Source organism: Necator americanus, chromosome I (assembly GCF_031761385.1).
Source record: "Necator americanus strain Aroian chromosome I, whole genome shotgun sequence".
Taxonomy (NCBI): domain Eukaryota; kingdom Metazoa; phylum Nematoda; class Chromadorea; order Rhabditida; family Ancylostomatidae; genus Necator; species Necator americanus.
The window spans coordinates 12,756,917-12,782,943 of record NC_087371.1 but is presented as its reverse complement, the minus strand read 5'-3'; the positions used below and the strand labels follow the sequence as shown (position 1 = coordinate 12,782,943).

General features: G+C 39.1%; 2 protein-coding genes across 2 annotated transcripts; one reads left to right on the top strand and one right to left on the bottom strand.

Annotated features, from left to right (window-relative positions):
* Positions 1-1,245: 1,245 nt before the first annotated feature.
* On the top strand, positions 1,246-14,491 carry RB195_005331 (uncharacterized protein; the record flags this gene model as incomplete). Its single annotated transcript, XM_064177758.1, has 7 exons — positions 1,246-1,308; positions 5,611-5,693; positions 7,301-7,433; positions 7,762-7,839; positions 8,764-8,826; positions 8,919-9,063; positions 14,358-14,491. 7 exons carry the CDS (start codon positions 1,246-1,248, stop codon positions 14,489-14,491), a joined length of 699 nt encoding a protein of 232 aa, XP_064034870.1.
* Positions 14,492-18,959: 4,468 nt separating this feature from the next.
* RB195_005330 (uncharacterized protein) lies at positions 18,960-26,001 on the bottom strand (the record flags this gene model as incomplete). Its single annotated transcript, XM_064177757.1, has 12 exons — positions 18,960-19,092; positions 19,163-19,289; positions 19,940-20,034; positions 20,112-20,232; positions 20,326-20,400; positions 21,005-21,171; positions 22,685-22,823; positions 23,012-23,207; positions 23,406-23,535; positions 24,120-24,317; positions 25,454-25,647; positions 25,915-26,001. 12 exons carry the CDS (start codon positions 25,999-26,001, stop codon positions 18,960-18,962), a joined length of 1,662 nt encoding a protein of 553 aa, XP_064034869.1.
* Between the last annotated feature and the right edge of the window lie 26 nt (positions 26,002-26,027).

Sequence of the window (26,027 nt, the reverse complement as noted above, 5' to 3'; positions counted from 1 at the left end):
CTGAAAATTTGAGGGAGTTTCACTTTAGTTCCTTTTACGTAGAAATCACTTACTTATGCAATTCACTTAACTGCAGATGAATCAAATATCCTAGATATATCTGAAATTTTGCAGAACGATGGAACCATCGTTCTGCAAAATTTCAGATATATCTAACACCCTCACAATAGGACCATCTAGTTTTGCTTCATACTCGCCGTTTTTCCCTAGTAATAGATCTATGACTGCAGGGGTGTGTGTGTGACTTTACTCTGCCCTCTTAAGTTCTGTCACTAAGGTAAAAAATTAATATACCATGATTTGAAAGTATGTGAAACAACCACATAAAATTCCAGACTATGATTCAACAAAAAATGGAGGAATAATGTAAGTTGGTGCAAATTGTCGTATAGATAGGGTACAAAGGATCATTTAGAAAAATCTTATAAAGACCTTATAAAGATTCAATGTGCTGTTATTCTTCCTATATTTCTTTAGGGGAAAAAAATTCCAAAAATCAACTAAATCACCATCCCAAGAGAATTCCCAGGCACGCCGTTCATAGCTGCCAATTCAAACGAATTCAGACGTTCCCAAATGCTTCACCTACATGTTTTTTGAGGGACTCCTTCTTCTGAAGGTAGTTTAGTAGAAAAATAGCAGTAAAGTGGAAAGGAGTCAGCTAAAACCAAATAATTAAGAGATTAAAGGAAGAAAATCGAAAAAATTTAAGGAAGTTCCACTTTAGTTCCTTTTACGTAGAAATCACTTCTGCAATTCACTTAACTGCAGATGAATCAAATATCCTATCCAGGAGGTGGATTTTCACCTCCGAAAACTTCGGGAACTTTCGTCGCCCTCATTTATCATGACATCAAGAAGCGGAAACTCAAACGAGCAGATTTCATTGATTATAGTTCAGATGCGTTTCTTTTCCCAGAAAGAACGTTTCTGCATGATCAAGAGCACATAGATTCGCTTTTACAGAGAATTCATTTATTTTGATCCGTTTTCAATTTGCAGACACTTCCCAAGAAATGAACGAAACGAGGCAGTAGATCAGCAGATAGAGTTTAACTGGTTACCATGGGTTTCCTTAGTCGATGTTCAAAATTTCTCACTCATCAGTTCATCTTTCACCCTTTTCATCACAGTTCTCTCCTCGTATCCCTAACTCTCTTCAAAGTATTCTTCTCCCCTCTTTCCGCCCTCTTCCTCCTCTCGGGGGATGTTCCCGCATCGATCCCTGCCAATCTCGTCCGCAGCATGGTCGAAGGAGGGGTGGCCATTGTTAAGTACCTACTATTCCTTTCTAATTTGATCTTATGGGTAAGTATTTTTTTTTGTTTTTGGGTATCAGCGATATCCTACAATAATACTTCAACTCCTGATTCTGCTGTGAACACAAATAAATTCATACAAAGGCCTTTTGCCGCGTCATCTGTAGATCTACACCTGACAAATCCTCATGTTTTCAGGCTTCCTGCACCTAGATTGAACCGAATTTTTCTTTATTTCCTTGTCTATGAACCCAGAAGTGAGTATTTATAGATCACAAATCCATTTTTGCGGCAGTATCTCGCCGTCAAAGGACCACTTGGCGCAATTGCTGCTTTTTTCCTTCGCTCTATAGCCTTCGACTAGCCTTTTTTCCGAGCAGTTTTAGTTTCCTTTTTTTGTATGTTTGTATTTACTATTGCCCCTCTCCTCAAACGCTGCCCATTTTTTCTCTGCTCGTTTATTTTCTCTTTTCCTTCTTTTCCTCATCCTTTCGAGCAAGCTGCTCTCTTTCTTTGCGCTCATCATTTCATGGATTTTCATTTTCTCTTTTCTTTATCCGCCTAGTTATATTGTTCATTCATCTATTCATTCATTCATTCCCTTCATGCAAATCGAGACTTGGCTATGTTTTTATTTTTCTTCTTTTACAACAGATAAAAATACAAAACAAAAACTTTCATGGATCCGCGAAGAAAGACTTTTATTTCTGTTTTAATTTGCCTGTCATAGCTAAATTTAACAGTAGATCGTAATGAGAAAAGCAGAACCTCTTGGATTCCGAATCTCATTTTTCAACAAGTTGATGAAATATTGTGTGGCTCTCGGTTCCCTTACTTTTCTAACGAAACAGAACAAACAAATAACAGATAAACGAAAGTTCGAAATAATGTTTGAAAGTACAGTTCGCCAGCTTCTGATGGTAGGTTTAGTAGAGATTCTCGAAAGTTCCTGTATTTGAAATTCAAACGCTGGTGATGGTCGCCCAACTAAGACCGTTTTTACACTTATTTGTTTGTTTATAGTTATTTGCAGTTTTTTGTCAAAATGCGGTCGTTTCTCGAAATTAGAGACAGGTAGACGAGTTTATTTTGCCGCTTTACGCTCATTTCCGTAAGTTACAATGCTTTGATTTCTTTTCCTGCACATTTTCTTCATATCACACCTCAGGTTATGGAATAAACAAACGCATGCAACTCCTAGCCTACTACTTTACCTTCACAGACGAAATGGAGTGCAAAATATTTAAAAATTGTTGTCTGATTCACTGGATAAATTATCTCAAACTTCCTAACAAAAAATTTATGGTAAAAAGATTTGATTATGCCCTAATGTAGAAATTGGACTTTAGGTCCGTTTTCAAATCGAGTTCCTGAGCAGGTAGTGAGATCTATCCTAAAAAGAAAAAGAAATTTAAAATAAAAGATTAGCAAGCAAGTGTTATCTGAATCGGTCAAACAAATGCGATTCATTAACTTTTGCGAGCATTTTCACTGGAAACAAGACTGATATGCCTCTCTAGCCAGTAAAATTCCAGACAGCAGCACCAGCTTAATCAATCAAATTTTCAAGAGACTCTGCCAAACGCACAGCCAACTGCAATTCACTGCGCAACAAATGGTCTTTGCTTCGAAATCTAAGCTGTTTTCGTCGGCTGCTCAGCGGCTGCATGAATCAAGCAATCAGACATTAGATGAGCTCGTGCCAGCTGACCATCAACCTCAAATGGAAGGGATCGTTGCTGTCATCTTCCAGACGGCAACCCAACACCCCTGGAGAATATGTCAGATGTCATAAATAAAGACATCCAGTCTCATTTCACTCGGTATGCAGATGGTTTCAAGGGGTATTGTTTGAAAAAATAGGTGTCTAGAATCTAGAGTCTTCTCCCCTCATCTAAGCTAATTATGCCATGGCAGTGCTAAAAACCACAACTTTTACACTTCGAAATTGTCGAACTCTTCATTTTCTCTTACTAATGTGAAGATGTGAAAATTTCTGGAGAGCTCATCGATCATTACGGAATGGAAATAAGATTCCTGATAAGAAGCTCAGAAACGCCTAATTTCAAGGAAGTAGGTTGTTTCCCATTCAAAACAAATTTTTTTTTACAATTTTTGTACGATTTTTTGTACAATTTTTGTACAATTTTTTTAATGAGGAATTTAATTCTATAGCTTCATAAAATTGCAAAACTGGGTTAAGAAAGTGAAATTTCGATAGCGACGTTGAGAAATCAAGATGAAAGCTACTCTAGGTACCCGTACTGGTAGATCCGAAAGCTTTCCGCAGTAAAATTCACTGCTGACCGAATGTCAGCAGACAGGAGGTGTATAACATAGTCGAAGAATTTATCTGGGATTATAAAATTCCGCTGCAGTCAAAGAATTTATCTGGGATTATAAAATTCCGCTGCAGTCAAAGAATTTATCTGGGATTATAAAATTCCGCTGCTTCCTGCACTAAATGAGCAGTATCTACTAATGGAAAAGGGAAGAACCTTCCGAAAGAGTTTTCACTCAGTCCCACGAGTTTGTGGCGCAAATCCATTGGAATGTAATGTATAAGGGAATGAAAGTGCAGAATATATTGGATTTCCAACATCATCAGCACTTTTCGCTTGACTGAATCTTGTCCTGCTACAGAACTCGGTTCTCAGTAGTGTCGCCCATTCTCTGGGCATGCAAAGGGAATCCATTTAAAACTACTCTAAATCAAATTATAGCATAAGCAGTTGCTCTCTAGGGGAATGCGTAAATCGCAAAAAGAAAGTAAATAAAAAAATGAAGGGATAAATTCACTAGCGTATCAATCCACTTGGGATGCGCCAACGCGTTTTACTGGAATTCGTAATCGTTGAGGTTTTTTTGGAACGCGTGTTGGCCTATACAATGACTTACAGGGGCCAGCCGATGGTTAAGTCAGTGTTTTTGTCCTCCCAGATAAGGCTGCCATCAATTTATCGACCTCGGAGGGATGAAAGGCTTGGTTTGCACTAGGGCGGTTTTGAACACTCGACCGTCTGGCTACAACAGACCTCTAACCGATTGCGCCACACCCACCCCAAAAAATAATAAAATTAATATGAAATAGATAAAGGGGAAATACAACATAAGTCGAACTCTAAGGCACTTCTCCCGGGCTTTTACTGTAGTCTCATCGAATTAATTGTATGAAATATTGGTTTAGTGAACCCTACCACGAAAAAAGGACATCATGATCATTTAGAGGTTAAGAACATGATTAAATATCTCGATGATGTTCCATTAGATTGCAGAAGATGCTCAGTAATTAAATCTGGAGTCTTGATCTTTTTTGTTGATTACCTATATCATCAGTTGTTCTCCAGAAGACTGAACTAATGCAATATCCTGCACTAACACTACTCCATACTGATCCATATTCTTTCATTCCGTAAAATTAATTCTACGTTTGTACTATTACTACCATACCCACTTAATTGTTATCCTATTCATCTTTTAACACTAATAACCATGTGATGAATCAGCTTTTAAAAATATTAGTTGAAATTCAATATTTAGATATCACAGAGATAATCGAAATGTCAGAAGCTGAGGCAAAAACCTCAACAAAGGGTTAGGCTATGCTGCCAAAAAGATAGCTAGCTTCAAATCCAAGCCCAGAGGTAGTCCTTACATCACCTGAAGCCGTTTACGAGAAGTCTTTTACCAACCATTCGACAGTGCAAGCTACATTCTCAGCGCAATGTTCATTTTCGAATAAATCTCGAAGTAACGGTCAAGTACATTTTTACATCTGCGCATTTTACGATCAAAAGAGACGTCTAATTTCTCAATTCCAGACCGATCCTAGTCTCTCTAAAATATTTCTAGCTTGTGAAATATCTGAATAGCAGCGTGTTCTTCTATAGTTCCTCTTTTCTATGTTTATGCGACTCACTGTCACTGTCACTGATCCTTCTTAACTTCCGCGTTTAAATTTATGTCTGCCTTTGTTTGTATCGACACGGAATACTACAGTAATCCGTGTCTTATTGCCATTTAGTCCATAAAAAAGTACAACTGATTCCCAGCATCCCAGCTGGCTATTCAACCAGAAGAGTCGGTTTAAAAATGCACGCATCTCATCACCAAAACAGCTATGTTCTTATTGCTTCCTCCTCTTAGTCATGTCTTGTTGCAAGCGGAAAGAAATACAGCTCCGTGGTTGTGACTGATGTAGATCAACTGACGTCATTTTGCGTTTCCTGCACGTCCCCACGTCAACAAAACAAACAATAAACCAAAAAAGACGTGATGTTATTTGCCTGGGTTCTGCTACAAAATGGCAGATGACGTGAGAGCACTCAGGGGATCTATTTCTTCTTTTCAGACTGGCGGCCTTGGACTCATCATTCTTGGGTCGGTGCTGCAGTTGAAGTTCGCCGGTGTGTTGGATATATTAGGTGATGAGCGGTAAGTTGAACTTGTCATGTTTACAATGGGTTTGCACATACATTAAAAACAAAAGAGAAATCGTAAAGAAATTTTAGTGGAAAATTCAAGAAAAACATCCTTGATGTCCTTGTGATGCGTAAGTGCGGCAGAAAATTTACTCTCAAGAAAAGATGTTACTAAAGCAGAGTGCGTTTAAATATTGGATCCTTGCAATCTTTTTTTTTTCCACTTTCAGGAAAAAATCAAAAATTTTGATTTTATTGTTTCAAAGCAAGGATCAACGATGTAATTACAATCATAAACAATAACATGTAGCCGTTGAGTACGTCCTAGAGTCATCAAGGTCTTTGAAAGTCTTTTTTCCGCTCAGATGCCGCTTCAAGGCGCGGAACAGGTGATGGTTTGGGGCACGGTCCTAGATATAGGGAGGATGGGGCACACTCGACCAGCCCAGGCAATCCACAAACTGCGGGCATATTTACCGTGTGAGGTCTCCGTTGTCATACAGCAGTGCAGTTCGATGCGTTTTTTGCGCGCTGCATCGGCCAGCTTCTAGGGCTGCTTCATGTAGACGTCTCAACAGTTTCTACTACGTACTTGAAGCGCAGCAGAAATTTCTTCGCACGAACAAAAATAAAAACGTAAGGTCAAAAAAGGGGAAACGATATGTAAAGACCCATTAGCCGTAGCAGAGCTTATATGACCACGAAAACTCTAATTGATAAATCCGTGAACTACTATAACCATGCAAAGTTTTTTCATTTCTATGGTTTGGCCTTAGTGAAAAAAGCTGCTACCAATAAATATTTAATAAAGTCCAATCACTCAAGATGGCTCAGTCCATCTATATACTAAGATGAGGAAAACTTGTCATCGTCGTCAGAAATAAATAGAATGAGACAAAAAATGTAAGGCAGCAGATTTCGCTCTGTAGTCGTGACCAAAACATGACATGCAACGGCTATTTCAAAGGTTCACCAAAGAATGCCAGAAGTGAACAGCAAATTTTACAGATAATGGTATCGGGAGCCACGAGAACTTTTCTCGGTAAAGAAAAAATGCAAAACAGGAAAGAATGACCGGCAAAACATTAGTAAAAAAAGAAGAATAAAATAGCATATTTTAAAAAACAACAACGAAAGAACATTCGAAAATTGAGAAAAAATATGCAAATTTTTGGAGACACGCATTTTTGACACACGACATTTTTGGAGGTTACCATAGCCAACACAAATCATACCCAGTTAAGGGATAAAGGATAAAGTGCCTGGCGTTAATCAATGCACTTTGAATGCGCCGCTACGTTCACTTCAATTCAGAATCGTTTGAACGAACGAACGTGTGGCTAGCATAAAAAATGACTTGCTGGGCTAGCCGAAGTGTCAAGCCAGTGCTTTTATCTTCTCAGACAAGTCTGGTACCACCAATTTATCGACCGCGTAGGAATGAAAGCCTTGGTGAGCATTAGGGCGGATTCGAACCTCCGATCGATAGTGCGGGAAGCGGAACCTCTAACCGCTACACTACAAACCATACCCAATTAATACTAATAAATACGATTGGGGATACATCTACAAAATCGGTTGTGGGGTTCAAAGCAAAGGTTTTTTTCTTTGAATGTTCAGGTTAGCAACGCCGGTGATGCTACTCGCCTTCGGTTCATTATGCACTCTACTCGGATTTCTTGGTTGTTGTGGTGCAATTCGAGAAAATTATTGCCTTACCGTATCGTTTGCCGTTTTGCTCGCATTGGTTATCGTGAGTTCCATTAATTTAGCTAGGTGGAAGAAAATTAATGTCAACGTTTCTCCTGTGAACTCTTTCGTTTCCTTGAATGTAACAAAAATCACCCACTGCACGTGCTGTGAGGTTTTGAAGTTTTTGTAGCTTATGAAAAAGTACAGACAGCTGCTTTTTTTTGTTTTACGTTAATTTTTTTTCCAAAAATCTTCTACTCACAATCAAGTGAAACAAGGATTTTTCCGCAATTTTTCAAAAATATTGCTTGATGAGCTTTTTTAGGCTACAACAACACAAATTCTTATTACTCATGATCGCTGTTATGAAATTTATTAAAAGATTCCAGATGCTCGAAACGGCTGCCGTAATCACAGCGTATGCGTTGCATGAGGACCTTCGAAGTGGATTGTCCATACAATTGCAGGTATCTCCTATTCATAAACAGTTCTTTCATGAAAAATAGCTTTTGGAAAATTAAACAAGCTGTAACCCTCTCATTGTTGGAATCAACGGTTACTTTCATTAATAAAAAAAACACATTTATCAGTATAAAATAAATCTTTTCCTACAAATACCGCTAGATAATTAGAGTAACAGTACTTAGAGTGGATTTACAAGCCCAACTTCTAGAAAATGCGGATGAGAATACATCAAAAATAGTTAGAGAAACTGATAAAACCCGAAGAAGAGTAAAAGTAACTCGAAGTTATGTGGAACACAAAAATAAATAGCTCGAAAAAATCATGATGACATTCTATTCTAAACGTAAAGGAATAAACAAAACTTCAGAAAAAAAGACGCCCAAGTCATTTGTATCAGAAAAATGTCGCGCTCACAGGCATTTTCATATGCGCCTTTAGTGACATTGATGTAAAAGAAATGTAACATCAATGAGATTAATGCAAAATTCGTAATATAAATATAGAAGCGTAGAAATATAACTTGTAATATGAAATATAACTTGTAATATGAACCTCGTCACCCCACTGCGAAGAAAATTTGAACCTTTCTTGAAGTCCCTGAAGCCGAAGTCACCATGCAGAGTAATTACTGCAGGTGTTGTACGACAAAATTTACTAGTAATATTATTACCCTACAAAATCGATTATGGAAGGCGTCCCAGGAAGGATTTCCAAAGTTTTCTGAACGCACCTTCGTCCTCTAAGAAACGAGTGTTGAATACAGCGTGTTGTTGTTATTCAAAGTCCTCTGATGTTGTTTGCACAACCCGTCCCTAAAAAAGTAGGAATATCCCAGAAGCCCGCGTGGAGCACTGCCATTTCCTTTCCCATGACAATCTGTTGTCCATCTTATATCTCTCTACACTCTCTAGCAGTTCCTATTTCAGATGGGACTCTCTCGCTATAATCGCAGTAGCGGCGTTCAAATGGCATGGGACCAAACGCAGCAAGTGAGTCACTGCCACCCATTCAACATTCTCCACATTTCTGACGACAGTTCAATTCGAGAATTACAAATCATGAGTTCTTTCCCTGTTTCCAGACCCTTTCCTGCTGCGGAGTTGCGAATTCTAGTGACTGGTCATCGCTCGGAGCTATTCCGGATTCCTGCTGCATTGAAACCAGCTCTGGTTGTGCCAGGGAACTAGCGCCACTTCATCCAGGAGGATGTATGGAGAAAGTTGAGAGTGGGTTAATTAGCTTAAAACTTAGATTTTCGAAAATACAGAGAGTAGAGGAATTGAGGAATCGATGGAAAAAAGGAAGATCTCCATCATGTTCGCTTTCAAAACAGTAGTTCATTCCTAAGGGTAGAACTGCTCATTTCTAGACTCTCACATTTAAATATGACCTAAGATGTAAAGCCAGAAATATTCGGGAGAAACTTGAATTTCTTTGATTTTATCAGCGTGATCCTGGAATTACAGTGTTGTGGACGCATAATTGTGGACATTCGGTTTTTTTTTTTCTCGTAATATTTGTACACTTACACTCAACGGTGCACAACGCTGCCATGAGTACCTTCAGAAAATTCGATACAGTATTAGTAATCATTAAATAAGAATTAGAATTTACCAATAAATAAAATTTGAAAGTCCAAGAGTAACCGTCCATCAATTTTGTTCCCCTTGGAAGGATGAAACAAAACTGTACATAGCCTCATAGACGGCTCGTAACTCATTTCTGCTTGACCGAAGGCGTTTGATTGAGGCCTTGCGGTGGGAACAGAGTGTTTCAGAAGGCGAAAATTACTTGTTGCAACAGATGTGTACCGATCACACGGAAAGGTACAGATGCGAACTATAACAATATTAAATGATTGTTTTATTTAGAAAAAATTAATTCTTTAACACGTCAACTGTCGCGCAATTTGACGTCAGTCTCGTTTTTCGAGATGAAAAATTCCGACGAGTCCGTGAGTTTCGAGCGGATGATCTCAATAGTGATGAGAGCGACACTGTAGGCTTCGATTAAACAGCACTCTCAGTATTAATCTGAGCGTAGATATCAACATCAGAAGACGAGAAGGGACCGTAGGCACTGAAACAATATGTACATACGGAAATAGGTGAGATGTGCGGGGAAAAATAAGGAACGTTCCAGGAGATTCCCGCAAATGTACCGAAATTTTCTGCGGCTTTCGGAAGAATTCTCTAGCATTCTGCAGACCGGTGCCGTTCTAGAGTTTTCCTGTCACCTTCCACAGTTTTTCGCTGCTTTCTGCAGAATTCTCCACGTGCGAAATTCCGAAGATTTTCCGGAATCATGCAAATTCTCTGGGGGATTTGTCATTTCATTCTGTAAGCATTCACTTTTTTTGCGCAATTTTATGGGCGCATATATGCATATCATGTGCACAAGAGCGCATGATTTCAATATGTGCAGAAAACTTAAACTTCTGAGAATATCTTAAAAAATTGAATGAAGCAAGTGAGTAGCAGCAACATTATTAGTGAGATTTCCAGTTGCTTTCAAATCCACAAATAACAGCTACATTTAGAAAAAAAAAAGCTACAGAAATTAAGGTTCTGAGCGGTTATTTCATCATAGTTTTCTCATTCACGGCCACCTAATAGTAACTAGTTCATCTTGTAAAGTGCAATAGTATGAGCCGAGAAAAGTGTAAAAAAAAACAACTCTGCTAGTCATTCTCCTCCACATGGATAATAATTAAGTATCAATCAAATATCTATTGTTTTGCTAGCAATAAATATGAGTGAGTTGACATGGAAGGGGAGAAAGTACAACCGACCACACCGATGATTACAGTTTTGCTGACGGATGAAGAGTAGATCACAATTGCGCCTGGGGGAGAGGAAGAAGAAAAAACGTAGCTTAGTGGTTTTACTTGAGTATGGTGGTGAGGTGATCCTCTAGCGCTCGCTCGTGGACGCGTGCGCAGATGTGATGTGCTCCAATTTACCTCGTAAGAAAAATGCCTTCCCCTGTGCCTTTTTTTTACAACGATTGGGGAAGATGAGTTGAGCCACACCGGGTTACGTAATCTACAACCCGAGCTCTACGAGTAACGGGTACGCTCAGTGACGGATGGAGTCCAAGTAACATTTTGAAGAATTTGAAAATAAGAACAGACGTCCCTCCTTTGTTTTTTAACTTCTTTTGCTTCTAACTTTCACAACTGGCCATCGCTCTAACTGTTGAAACTACCGCGCACGCGCTTTATTTAAAGGCATCACCCCACGAATCTGAGGTGATGCGGGTTTCAGGTGGGTTGTGCTTATACGGAGTCGTAGATTATGGAGAGGAAGGTGATTAGGTCCATTTCTTCTTAATTGCCGTAAAAAACAGCTTGGAATATGCGGCGGACGGACAAGGCTGGCGCGCTCCAATCGAACGCGTTGCAGAAAATAGCGCGCCGGAACACTCGAAGTCCTATATTCCGGACCGTTTTTTACGTCAATCAGGAGGAAATGGATGGAATCACCCTCCTCTCCATAACCTACGATTCCGTGTAGGCATAACCCACCTGAAACCCGCACCACCCCAGATTCGTGGAGTGATGTCTTTAAGTGAAAACAGGACACCCAAGCGGGGTTCAGCACTCATTCTGAACCATAATCAAAATCAATGGAACAGGTACTTCCACGAGCTTCACCTAACATTGCCGTTAAAATCGAAAACTTTTGAACGACCTTTCAAGAGAAACGCCAAAGCCTGAGCTCAGCGCAACGAAACTCGTTCGTTGATTTAGGAGCAAACATTGAACAAAAAGAAAAAGTACATCGAAAGACTTGGCAACAATCAAATCCGTCCTAAGCGCTGCGTTGAAGTTTGAACCGAAATAGAACCAGGTGCTGCTTATCGCGGTGTAAAAGTTGGTAAGGAGCGACTACCTTATTAATTTGTACCTAAACCTTTGGACTCATATCTAAACCTACAAATTGCAGTACGAGGTACGGTTTTCAGGGTCGACTAGCGTCCCGTAAGATTTAAATACATTCGCCAACCAATTACTTTCACAGTTGGAGAACGGTAAAATTATGAATAATGAACGAAATGAGAGCTTCAGATTATCTGGACGACTTTTAAAGTGTAATCGAAAAGGCGAACACCCTAACAAGTACTAAATATCAGAACGAGAGCTGAGGCAACATGAGTATGAGATAAGAAGAGGCATGAACGTGAACAAAAGAAATGGCATGTAGGCAGACAAAGAGCTCCATCAAACCTGTAAAAATGAAGGAAATAGTGCTTTAGCACGGAAATAGGAGCATTTTCGAAGTTGTCACTTCCAAACGTTCGTTACGGGGAGCAAAAAAAAAATTAAACTATTTCACAACATTTGTTCGGTGTTTTGGCGAGAACAATACGATTTATTAGGAGTGGTGATCTGAAAAGAACTTGGGGCTTCGAAGATTTTCGCATTTGTAAATTCATTTGCGAATAACTTCAGCATATTTTGTAGATCGGTACGACATCCGTCTCCAATAGCAAATAAAAAGAGCTTCAAAACAAAAAGCTCTACTAACCTTTCATTCTTTCTAATTTGCATTAAGAAATAAATGAAATCATTCAATCACGAAGAAATTTGGCTGTTGAATTCTGGGAATATGGCCATTTGAATGATAAGATACGACTTGTGGCTGCATCCTAGGGGCTGTGCACAATATCACGAGGCTTCGATCACAGACGTACGTGCTATCCGAAACTGACCTTAAGGTCCGTCTAAGCGCTTATGCTACCACTAACCGTTCACAGCACCCTTGTAGATGTTTTCAAATAAATAATGCTACGACACGGTGCCGAATCAGGATATTGCTGAGTAGGAGCGGAACTAAGGCAAAAAGTTAAGCTCAAAGTTCACAGCTCCTCAGAAGATAGCTTGATGATAGTTTGATTTGTAAGTGGTATTGTACTGATAGTGCGCTCAGTATCCACAGTACTCAGATCCAAAAGCAAACGAAAAAAAAGAACAGATCTGCGGATGCTTTGCTTCCCTTTGCTTTTTCTCGACTTGTTTATAGCAGTTGGTGCGCAGTCTAGCTTTGTGGTCTAACAGATGTCAGAAAATGACGGATCGTCGTGCTCACATCGTGTCGATCGGTCCGAGTAATGAACATCTCGAGGTCACTCACTCGCTGCTCGACGAGATTCGATCGCTTGATTCACAATGTTGCAACAATGTAGCATTTTGTCACATTTTGCAGCAATGTAGCAACACGACTTACATTTTTTTTCAAAAATAACTTCCATCAATAACTAAGTTTTAATTCGTTTTATTTTTCTGACATAGAAATTAAGTTGGATTTTCAAAAAAAAAAAGAAACAATTCTAGTGCTATACATACACTTCCATGGTATCCCCGCGTTCTTCTTAGTGAGGGCACATCGTAATGTGCACTGAGTCACGCCGCCAGCTAATGGAATTCCTCGCCAACAATTGGGATGTTTTGCCATAATCGGCAATAAACGCGTGTCCAGCGCATTTTCACTTAGTGCTAGCTGCTATATACATAGGCTTTCTTGGTATTGGCTGATAGAACGAAGGATAAGGATAATTCCGAACGAGAAAAGAATTCCTTCCTCTCAGATCAATTGTTCGTCGCATATCTAAATCCATAATTCCTAGAATAATAAAGAAAATATCCAAGACTGTAAATTACACAAAAAGACATTAGAACTCTCAAGTGAAAACAAATTTTCCGTCGTCAGACGATGCGATGCAGCGTGTAACCATTAAATTATCCAGTGAAGTGAACCTACCAGGCATGTAGAAATGTTATCTTCCCCACCGCATCCATGCTCATTAATTGCTGTCTTTAAAAACCAATATAATATTTTGCAGCAGTATTCATTGCATTTTGAAGCATTTTTATAGCAGTGTAGTATAATGTTTTTGTAGCGGTATAAGAAGAAGCAAAAATGCAAACACAACTTCTTTTAAGGTCTATAGACCCTAACCTGCTGAAGATTTCCTTCGCAGAGAATAAATATGTAGTCAGATCCAGGAGTTAGTACAGCCCAGTACATCCAAAACGATTCAAAGCCTGGTGTAACTGCGCAAGCGGCTGCAATTGAAGCACTATGATGAGACCTCAGTAGATCCATTCCACGTACAGAGATAAGCAGAGCTAGCTAAGGTCCCAACACGATCGCAACCGTTAGCTCCACCAATCCGCTCCTCATGCACAGCCGCTTACGCAATTCGACGAAGCTTTAGCGCAGAGGTATGCAGGCTAGGTCTCTTATGTTGCGATGGACATGGATCTTCCTGAACATGGATGTTATCCACCCGATATCATTATACACTGTACTTACGGGCATTACTCTAAGAAAAACTCCAAAATTAGTTAAAATATCTTATACAAAAGTGAAATCAACTTGGGATTGAATTGAAACCGTAACGCCACATAATCCACAGAAAATCCTGTTCCAAAAATTCAGTTGTCAAAAAGCTAAGCTGTTGAAAATACCAGTACTTCACTCAAAACAGAAATCATGCGACTGTTCTCTTCTTACAGACTGGATCCTGATCAATGCGGCTCTGGTGGGCGGCGCGTCGGCGGTTTTGGCCGGTCTTCAAGTGGTCGGTGTCTGTTTTGCTTGTTGTCTGTCGAAGAGTATTCTCAAGGATTTCCATGACTTCTACTATTAATTTCTGTGTAATTTAAGACAATCCGGTAAAAGTCCTGTTGTTTGTTCGTTACGAAAAAATAGAGTCGATGCTTTTAATTCTTCTCCTATTATTCAGCAACGAAAATTTGTCAAACGTTTTCATCAATGTCCCCAATTGCATACTGTACTGGCAGTATCAGCAATGATTTTACTTGTATGCTCAATATTTCCTAAGACTGATTTTGTTCTCGCAGAGCATCTTCCACAGCATTCCGGGAGCTGTTCTGACGTTTTTCACTATCAGCTTTTCATATACTACTTTAGAATGTGTAGATGTCCTCTAGGTCATTCTTCTAAAGGAGTTTCTGCCGTCTGCGCCCTTAAAAACACATCTCGTATACGTCCCGCGATCCTCTGAAACTGCTGCTCTTGAGGGATCTAGTCCATTAGATCTCAAATTTATAGGAGAGAAAGAACTACACAGGTTGGTCTACAAAGCAGAGATACCGACAGGAATACTACTTTTCCTTACTTCGTCTCTGTATGTTATCTGATTTTTAGTTTCTACCCGCCTTTATTTCACACATTTTCTCCGTTGCCACTTGCTTTGCTTTTCTGCAAGTTTTTAGACTCTGTGTAGTTTTCTTTGTACTTTACCACCATGTTCCTTGGTGAAATTTTTTTTTTCAAATCTCTTCTTAACTTCTCTCCCGTTATTTTGTATAAAAGAACAAAGTGTGTGTTAGGCTATGGAATTCCTTCGATTGTTGCAACCTGCGATGGCTCTGGAATTTTTCTTGCGGAATTGCTTTGCACTGTAGTTTTCCATACCATATTTTCATCCATGGAATACGGTAGTCTGGTGGTTTCACACTCATCTGCAACTGAGCCCGTTGAGTTCAACCAGTTTAAGTCGTGTATCCAAATCAACGATATGACTAAGATTAAATTTTGAGCTGAAGGCCCTTCTTTTTATTGAGATAATGTTATTTAAATTTAAATGGTTTAAATTTAAATTAATTTAAATTTAAACCATTTATTTAGTACTCTATGAAGCACCTTAATACATAATATGGCACGGATTTCATCAAATTTATATCATTTTGAAGAAGCATAACTGCTACCAGTATTATAACAACATATATAACTGGATTATGTCCATCGTAGCAAATTCATAGCTACATAAAAGTTGGTTAAACGTTCACTCACAAACCACCCCACTCCTTGCGGCAAAAGTAGTGCCTGCACGAACAACTTTCTACTTTGAAAATCAGAATTTTAAACGTTGTGACATCAAATCATCCTCTCCTCGAAAGAAATCATCGTTGGAGAAATGGCAGCATGCGGCTGAAGAACTCAAGGAGCAAAACGTTACCCATAAAGTAGAAAAGTTGACTGGCTTCTGAGAATAATAACTTAATTCCAATTCAAAAAAAAATCATCAATCATTTCTCAAAGATCCCAATCACGTCAATCGCGGACTGCTGGAAGGGCTGCATGATGGACTCCTGCATTATACGTTGTTTTATTTATTTATATTTCCTTCATTTAATGTCCCCTGATTAACTGAATCTCAAGAACTGAAACGCATGAAGGGATGATGCTATCGATTCTTAGACAATAATCCACCTTTTGTAAGTAGCTTTCGGGAGAGTGGCCTATCCAACAATTCAGTCACGTTCCTCCCAGATTTGTTCTTAACCCCTTTTTCAAAGATCCCAATCACGTCAATTGCGGACTGCTAGAAGGGCTGCATGATGGACTCCTGCATTATACGTGACTTGGGGAGAAGTGGTACTCTTTCAGTGAGATGCACAAATTTTTTCTCCTGGAAATAGTGTCATTCGTTCATACTAGATAGTAGAAGTTAAGCCGAGCTCTGAACTCATGGGATTAAAAAAATATTCTTTTGTATCAGTTCTAAGAGCGAATCACTGAAAAGCATTAATTTTAGCGTGAGGTTCCTAGTACCCTGGTGTGTTTCTTTTGAATAGCCATACAGCTTTAACTTTTAACTTTTAATTTAGCTTTTAACCTTCATACTATCGTTTTATTAAGACTGAGCAGCGTCAAATATCCGTTTTGCTCGTTCCTGCTGTGATTTAGTCAGTATATATAAATATGAGTCCGTTACTCGAGAAAAATACTGACTAAATCACAGCAGAAACGAGCAAATCTCATAATTTTCCGATCGTTTTAATTTACAGCGGATTTCCTGAGCAGCTACACAAGGAAGGAAGATCCTGATCGGATTCGTCATTTTAACTGCTGCTCTTTTCTGCAACATTCTTTACTCAATTCCTTGGAGAACATATTTTTAACATATTCGAGCGCAGAACTAATAGACAAATGGGTTTACGTTATAAAGACATCCGTAGTATGGCTTAAGATCTCCCTTACGACACTGAACAATCACGTCACTTCGCTGCATTCATAGTTAGGGACCCAAATGAAAGTCAAAGAACACCACATATAAGTTTATTTACATACTTGTTCTGTAAACGCTTGACGTTGTCGTACTACCTCAGGAATAAAATTAGAAAACCGAACAGTTTGACACTAAACACTCATCACCATTGAAAATGCTCTGAAAAATGAAGGTTCGCAGGGAGGAAGGGCATTCCCTACGATTGTCTCACCTATATTGTACCAACGTCACATTTTCATGGAAATAAAGTATGGACCAATGGGAAGATGTGATAATTTTACAACAATTCATACTACTTCATTACATCACATACATATTTTTTTAAAGAAGACACCCTGTGCACTAGAAACCTTGTATCAAAACAATGGACAACAAAATAAGCAATACATGCACACAGAAAACTCTGAAAGCAGAATATACACAGACAAGCGCTAGCCATTGCAAATCCTTGAAGGTCATGGAATAAAATCGAGTTTTGAGCACTAGAAGCTACCTTGTTCTTATCGTAGTGAATACCTTGTGTGGATGACATGGCATGCAACAATCACTAATAAACAACCAATATAACAATATACACCTAGGAATAAAGAAAAAATTCAAATCCAATATCTTAAACATTAGTTGAGTAAAACTGTCGAGAACAAGACACTGTGTAAAAGCGGAACGGCACACGTATGCTTGGAAAATGAATTGCAAGTAGTTATAAGCGAGATAATGGGAGGCAAGTCGGATTGAGAGGAATTAAAAAACCTAAAAATTGGAGGATTAGAAGCGAGTGCAAAAAAAAAATGTGAAAAGGTTAGCGAAGAAATGCTGCGAGGACTTCAGACGATGGAAAAGCGAAGCCAAAGCGAGGAAAACAACTGTTAAAGAGCTGAGTTCCAGGATATTTCGGCTGATTTTTTACTCGTCTCCAAAGTCCCCCTTTGCACTGATGCCTAAAAGGATAGCTGAGTGTGCGGGCACACAGCATGTGGGAGCCAATTCATCACCAGCGCTTTCCAACTTATGACGAGTCCCCGCTCTGTCCCTCGGGACACTGCGCCCCGCAGTGCTAAGTCACTTTCGCAACGATGTGACAATTCGGAAAGGTCAGCTAATGTGCAGTTTCAAACTATTATTCAAACTATTTCAACTTCAACTATTATCCACTGAAATGCTTTGAAAGTGATTGAAAAATTCCAGTGTTTGTTTTAACGTGAAGCACTAACACTAATTTCCAAAAAGAAGAAGGCAGAAAATAGAAACATAATACTGAGGTTTGAAAAACGACTCCCTCTTTCTTCCTCTCCAAAAAGAAGTTTAAAGAAATGGAGTTATCCGGAGCTAGAATAAGTCAGAATGACTTAAGGTAGTAACCCAAGTTGAAAAAAACATCTCGAAGGATGAAAATCGGAAAAGCAGCGAGACGCTGAGAAAAGGTTAGCGTAAAGCAACATTACCAAGTTTTCTTATGTAATTATGTAATTAAATTCCTGAAATAACCGATGAGAAAAGGACATATGCGATCACCACGTTAGCCTTAAAAAAATGGCGAACACAAAGTGCATCGTTCTAGGACCTAGGTTGAAGAAAGAAATTGATAATACTGCCCTGCAGCCTCCAAGATACAGGTGATAAGTCAAGAAACAACTGTTTGCCCAGAAATGTTGAGCCTGCTTTGCCTCGTTGTCAAAATTTCCCCGTTCACCCACACTGATATTGACTATGGCAGATGGCTAAGCTGGACAGCCGCGCGTCAATAGCAAAGGGGTCTGTCTCAAGGAGAGAAGGAACTCTCTTCCGCCAGTTAACAGATAGACAATTCACTGCTGCTGTTACTAGTGCTTTGATGATTGCACTGAATGGAGCAAACAGAGTAAAAAAACAATCGAAACCGCAAAAAGTGAAAGGTAGCCAGAAACAAGCCGCATGGTATTAATTATACGCAGGAAAAAAGCTTGACAATTATGCATTTGCAAGAAATAAAATCAGTTATTAGCATTTTTAAAATGCAGAGACCATCAATAGATGCAGTAATGATGCAAATAAATAGCGAATTTCGAGAATATGAACAATGCACTGTCTTACAGTGCACTTGTTAGTGTTCATCTGTGGCTACTGCGGCTCGTCGAAGGATGACTCTTGCATAAGCTTTCTGATAACTTGCCACCGTCTTCGCACTGCAAATCCATACAGCGCAAGTAATGCCAACAATCAACTGGCATAAATATCTGTAAAGGAAACATAGCTAGGCAGGCCAGAAAAAAAAGAATAACAACAAAAAGAACTAGATTAACTAACTTTATGAATATCAACACTAATTCTGGCCCCTGTGACATCGTATCCATGCGTTGATTACAGCTTGTCCTCGGCATGGTAAAACCAAACTTGATGCGATCAGGATGGAGGCAACGGAGCGTATACAACGCTTAACAGAACGAATTCCTTGCAAACAACAAAGAAGCATCAGGTTACTATAAATCAAGGAAAAAATAGATCTGTAACGATGCAGAGAAAAGTGTAACTGGGAATTTAAACAAATGTGCACTCAGCTAATGCCGATAGTTGCAGCTAACCTCAAGGGAATTTCGTCAAGATCAATATCTAGACCACTAGTACTTTATTTCTTCCACATTTCCGGGTTTGGTAGCCGTGAAAGAGGTCAATCCGAGAATTTTTAGCACTGTGCTCGGCAAACAAGCTTCCCTAATCTACAGCACGAAAATGAATAATTCCGCCGATTCACAGACACTACGGTCATTAGCATTCCTTCGATATATGTCATCATGGAATGCAAATCTGCACTCTCAATTCTTCATTGTTGAATAAAAGTCCGTAAAAGTAATCCAGCGCAATAAAGGAAAAACGAACTATCGTTTCGCATTTGATGACAACAGAGATACTTCTTTAACAAGCAAAAAGATGAAATATATTATGCCTCATCGTAAAATACAAGAAAATCAGCAACTGTACTTATCACACAAAAGACACTGAAAAGATGAATGCTAAAAAGTGGAAATGGATCTTATGAGAGCGTAGAAGCATTTACGTGATGAAAAAGTTAACCGTTTGACTTACTGTCTAACCACATAGGCATCTGCAGAGCTTGATAGCATAACACAGCAGCACTAGCAGCAGTAGGTAGCACATACATCACAGCAAATCCACTGACTCTGAAAATAAATCACGTAGAAACCAAGAGACAGCATATCCAAAATTATGGAGCGTAAGCGGGTTTCACAGCAGCTACCTGAACATGAGCTTTTCTAATTTACGAATATTCTTGTCGACATCGGCGTGCTGCAGTTTGATATAGGTTCTTATACGCATCATCGAACAAATTCCACAAGCAAGAAGGAAGAGCCCAAGAACTGAAGAACAAAAAGAATACACTTCGAAACCGCAATAAACGACATGAAATCTTATGACAAAAGAATAGATCAGGAATGTAGCAAAAAACCCACCAATACATCCACTCAATGGTAAGAACAGATAATAGAGAAGTGCTTTTGGTTGCAGGTTGCCCACAGAACATATACCTGTAAGCAACTGATGAACGTGTAAGAAAAATCTGAAATTTAAGCAAATTCCACTCCAGTGTAGATATTAGAGGAGGATGAAAACTAAACCAGAAGTCATAAAAAAAGAACCCTCTGACAGCACGACATTTTACTGAACCAATTCGAAACAACTATTCCTGATTTTATGCATAGGACAGCAACAAAAACAGGTAACTAAAACAACGAATTTTCTCCAGAAGAAACTACACAATCGATTCTCAATGGATTTTCTAGGGAGGTTTTTCTTTCTCCTTTTTTAGGTTGTAGTACTTTCTGATGAACTGAGCAAAATACATTGCGGCTCATTATCGTCTAGTGTCAGAGTTAGAGAAAGGTGATCGACAACTTGAGACCGCATATCAAATCTAAAGAGATAAATGAGCCTTACTATTGACCCTGCACTGCAAGTGAACAGAGTTCATGTTCACGTTTGCACATTATCGCAAAAATAAGCAAGATTTTGAGGAAATAATATATCTTCGAACCTAATCGCAATTCCCCAATTTCATAATGCATTCTCCTGCGCCAATCGGGTTTCCTCAGATAAGCATCAGCGAACATGCACGACTGCAACAACGCTTACCAGTAAAAACATCGCCGTCGATCGAATTCGTCACAAGAACGACAACCGATAGAAGAGCTGGAATTCCCCAGCATGCTGCGTGAAAGTACGGTGCAAGACCTGCGATGGATTCGGCTCCCCATTTGCGATTAGCCGCTAGGAACCACGCAAGGCAGAGCACAACCCACCTGTAAATATTTTCGAATGAATGTGAATATGTTTTTAGCAGTGAAAGTGAATGTACGAATGTTTGTTGCGTATACAAATTCCATAGAGTGAACCACTTTACAGGGATTTTGTGAACAGACACCTAGAAAATACGCGGATCACAAAGCTATCTGACAGAATCTGTTCACTTCACGCTTTCAGTGAACATAACGATGTTCACACGATATTGTCGCGTAAAATGTGGACCCTCTAAAAGATCTTGCGGTTTTATCTGATTTCTGTAATTACAGCTTAAGCGGAAATATCTATTTTACTGACATTGCTTTGAACAAATGGAAAAAAAATGAATGGAATTTTTAATGGAAAGTCGCACAGAGGACCTCTGAAGTTCATCGACAACAAATCTTATATAACGACACCAAGACCGTACATAGTTTTCGAGCCTATAAGAAAGAAAGGTTGGTGACTTCATCCAAAATGATAATTCTTGAACAAAACCGGGGTGCCGGCTAATTTATCATATCAGTAAAAACGGTGATCCTATGGGGATAATCTGTCAAGGCAGTTCGGTTGTCATGGTCAATAATTGATTCCGTTGCGCATCAGCTTATAAAAAAAGTAAATTAATCTTTGTGCCAAAACTATTACGTGCTGCGACCCTTAACAGTTCTCTAATATGTGATGAATCAGTTGCTCAGAAATAAAAATGAAGAAAGGAGGATACTTGAACTGACAGCTACTATAAAATATAAATGCTAAACTGCACAGAGATGTGAAGAACAAAATTGTACTGTAATTCTTTGAACTTCGTCTCGCTTTCATCAGATACAACTTCGAAATAAAATGACGACCGTAGATTAGTTGTTTGACGAGGAAAGAAAAGAAACTATAAACAATTATGATCACTGATTTTTCGAGATAGATATGCACTAAAGACATGAACAACAAAATTGACATATAAGATATTGCGTTGTTCTTCATACCTAGTTCTCGAAAATGGAAAAAAAAAACATCAAGACTTCTTCGTCTTAGACTACATTTAAATTAGTAAGTATGGCAAATGCTTTCAACGCCTACGTGATGGTCGAAAAAAACACCTGATTTGCACATAAGACCCACTTAAAAATGAGATTATCTTTACACCCTGGAGAAGAAAAAACACAATATTCTTCAACTGAGATATAACCAGTGCGGTGGAGAACAGCACTGGACTCGAGAAGAGAAATTAGGCTTTAAGAACTAATCTGAACGAAGCAATTCTGAGTTGGCAAGGCAACAACTGAGAAATGGAGTCTATAGAAAGTGATGACAGAAGGAATTTTGCAGACTTAAACTAACTTACATTTAAGTAGTCGCACAAAAAAAAGGTACCACTAAATTTTAGATCGAAGGAGAAGAAAAGAAAACAGAAACTGCATCAACCGAAAAACTGCATTATTAGATTTTTGTGCCATAATCAACAGGTACAAAACCGGCTTACCCAAGATACTGATCATAAAGTTGAAAACTACTTTTGAATTGAACTTTGCTCACCAAGCACTGCTTGCAGTCGTGAAGTAATAGTGCGCCACAGCCAACCCACTGCATGAGGTTCCTTCACCGCCTTGAGCTACTAGCTGCTGTGGAGTGCCTCCATAGGGACCACACGCAAAACTATCTTCACCAACGACACCTACAAAACATGGCTCCAAAAATTCACAAAGTCTGTGTACTAGTAAAAACAAGGTAGTGGTACTAGTGCACATTAGCAATTTACACAACTTCTATTCAATAACACTAGTTACGCTCGTGAGTCACGTACTCGTTAAGAGTTAACTGGAACTATGTGAATAAACACACACGAAGGGGAAGACCACTCACCAATCATATAAACAACAGAAATCATCAGATAGCACATAGCCATGTACAGTATCGGGCGAACAGGGTAGGCGAAACGTGCGAGATCTACCAGAAACGTGGTAATGGTGAAGAGGGCACAGACACAACATGCCACCGCCCATCCTCCAGTCCAGAATCGGAGGTAACGACGATGTCGTTTGTCGAAGAACACCGGCACCTAAGATTCGGGGTGGGATGTTCTCTTTCGTTCCAGGTGTTTGCACATGTCAGTTAGGAAGAAGAGTGTTGATAGTGAAAAAAGGTGATTACGACAGAGATGGAAGAATTAGCTCACAGGATAAAGGACGCCACTCAGAAGTACTGGCTGATAAACTAAAAACGGCTGCTGAGGAATATATTGAATGAGTTAAAATACCTGGTTGTCTGCGGCACATGGCAAACTGCAATCCTCTAGAGTTCCACTAGATAGTGGAAGAGAAAAGTGTGACCGCATCGACGCCGTCATGGTCAGAGGACATTCCAGATGGTTCGACGATGACTGAGACCTGCATCGTCTACTCATAACTTCACCAGCTGACAAGGAAAAAAGGGATAGTGGATTGTCGCAAGAGATAAATACACTGAAGCTACAAAAGAGTTCCCGGTTTTCGTTTTTAGGAGAAAAACTGGATGAGAGGATCAGTAGGATAACACACTGAAAAAACTAAAAATTCTAGCATATTGAGAAATGTAATAACTTTGAACGAATTAGTATACATATACCCAGCGAAAAAAAGTTTAAAAAAGGGAATCGTAGCGTTTATTATTAACCAGTCATAGTTTTTTTTTTAAACAAATCTGCAAACTGTTGCATCACCCTTTACAACAAGAAGATAACGCAGTATGAAGATTTTTTTTAGTATAGTTTATTTTTTGCCTTCAACACCCACTTTAGCAAGCATATTCCTAACCACTACTTTTTCCACAACTTTCTCGCACTTACACTGAATATATGAAACCCTGATGCATTTCATTGTAATATTCACAAAGAAATGGGAGTTCTGTTCCGCTTAAAATACATTTCGAGAAATTAGTGGAGTTTGAAAAGTCAAGAAAAAGATCAAAAGGAAAAACTGTTCAAATGAATAACCTGTTGGGGGCAGGTGTACTGCTTGTCTTATTCTCTCCTACACATATTCCTTCAGCTGGGAAATGTCCACAATCCAATTGTTCTGGCCATCGGAACCCAAACTTGATCATGAGACTTTCGCAACCGTTTTTTGCGGACAAACAAAGATCTCGGCAAGGTTGTATTGGTTTCTCTAACTGTGTACAAACAGGTGCGTACCTGAAATATGGAAAGGTTCAATGCGTCAACCATTAGTTCCACTTTTATGTGTTTCCCTTCTTTATAACATTCAGTTATTAATATCGCTGATGTCTAATAATGTGACCTTTCTAGTATGTTTCTTCTTATAAACCATACATTTCATATAAATATAAAAGTTCTATAGATTTTGTCTGCTGAAGATTTTAAGAGATCTCATTTTATTCTGCAAATTACTAGCGCAGAGAAATTTGAAGAACCAGCCGCCGTGTAAACTAGGACGGCACACGATATCTGACAACATCTGGGACCCCATAAAGCTACGTCGTTTTTCAAGCGTCCAGTATAAGCATACGACATTTTACAAAAATATCTCGCAATCTTAGAAAAAGTGGATTATCTGTTTTCGAGTTAAAGTCGATACGATTTTGACGGCTTACGCATTATCAAACAAATACAGATGAATTAGAGCAATACATGTTAAACGTTTGAACTTTTTAAACGAGGCTTTTGAACTGCGAAATAACTATCGAATAAAATGCCGCAAAGGGCTGTTGAGCTGTTTTGTGAGCATAGAAGAACGGAGAAAAAACAAAATAGGCTCTATGTAGACAACTAGAGGAGCACTGCTTCAAAACACTCAAAACAGAAATTGATGGACTGCTTCTACACGACTAATACCCTTCCATTCCTGCACCTTGAAACTTTTCTTCATTGATTTGTAGCAAATCCCGTGATTTTTCCTGACATCGAACGATTGTGGTTAGCAACTAAAGAGTGATCACGTGTGCAAGAATCTGTCAGCGACTACGCCAATGACAACATCTTATCATCAACAAAAAACTATGACACATGATAGCGCTAGCTCTGTGGGATTAAACTCTTTTTTTGCCCGCTGCTGGTGGCCGATGCACCGCTAACATATTAAGGATGCTCTCGAATTGTTAAGCAGAGAACATCTATTGGAATTCTCTGAAAAACCCCATCTAGTTCACCATGTCTACAGAGAACTAGATCCCACACACGACGAAAACGGCGATAGATGCGTTGTACACAAAAGTTGCGACATAGCGCGGAGAAAAACGCGAATGTGACTCTGCAGCAGCAAAAGACTGTTTTTTGTTCAACTGATAGCACAGAAATAGACACAGACTCACACTGTACATAGAAATAGCTTGATGTCTTCAGAGCACTTGACTTTGACAAGAGGATTGAACTGATTGATAGCGATTTCCGCATCAGCTTGAGTCTGATGATTTAGTAAATTTGGATAGACCGTATTGTTGTATGGTAAATCCATGCACATCGGGATTGTGAGTGGGACACATTTTCGTCCTGATGGTAGCATTTGCTGCAAAATTACAATGAGATAATGCATCGAAGAGGATCAATAAAAGAATTGACGTGTTCATAAACCACTAGCAGGAAACTAAGCGTTACGATTGCAAATGTGATCTGATATGAAGTCGTGCTATGATTTTAAGGCACATAGGAAACAGAGACAAGAAGAAAATCATCAATGCGCAAAACTACAGTTTGATCAATGCATAAAGCTCTAATGCACAGATAGAGCAGGAGATGAGAGAAGTAATTATATACAGAAAGAAAAACAATATACCTGTTGGTAGACTTGAGCCTCTCCATAGAAAGCAGCTAATGTCAAGAATAGCAGAGGAAAAAGTGAGAATAGTCGTTCGAAAGACATCTTTTCTGCGTTGATAATCGCTTACA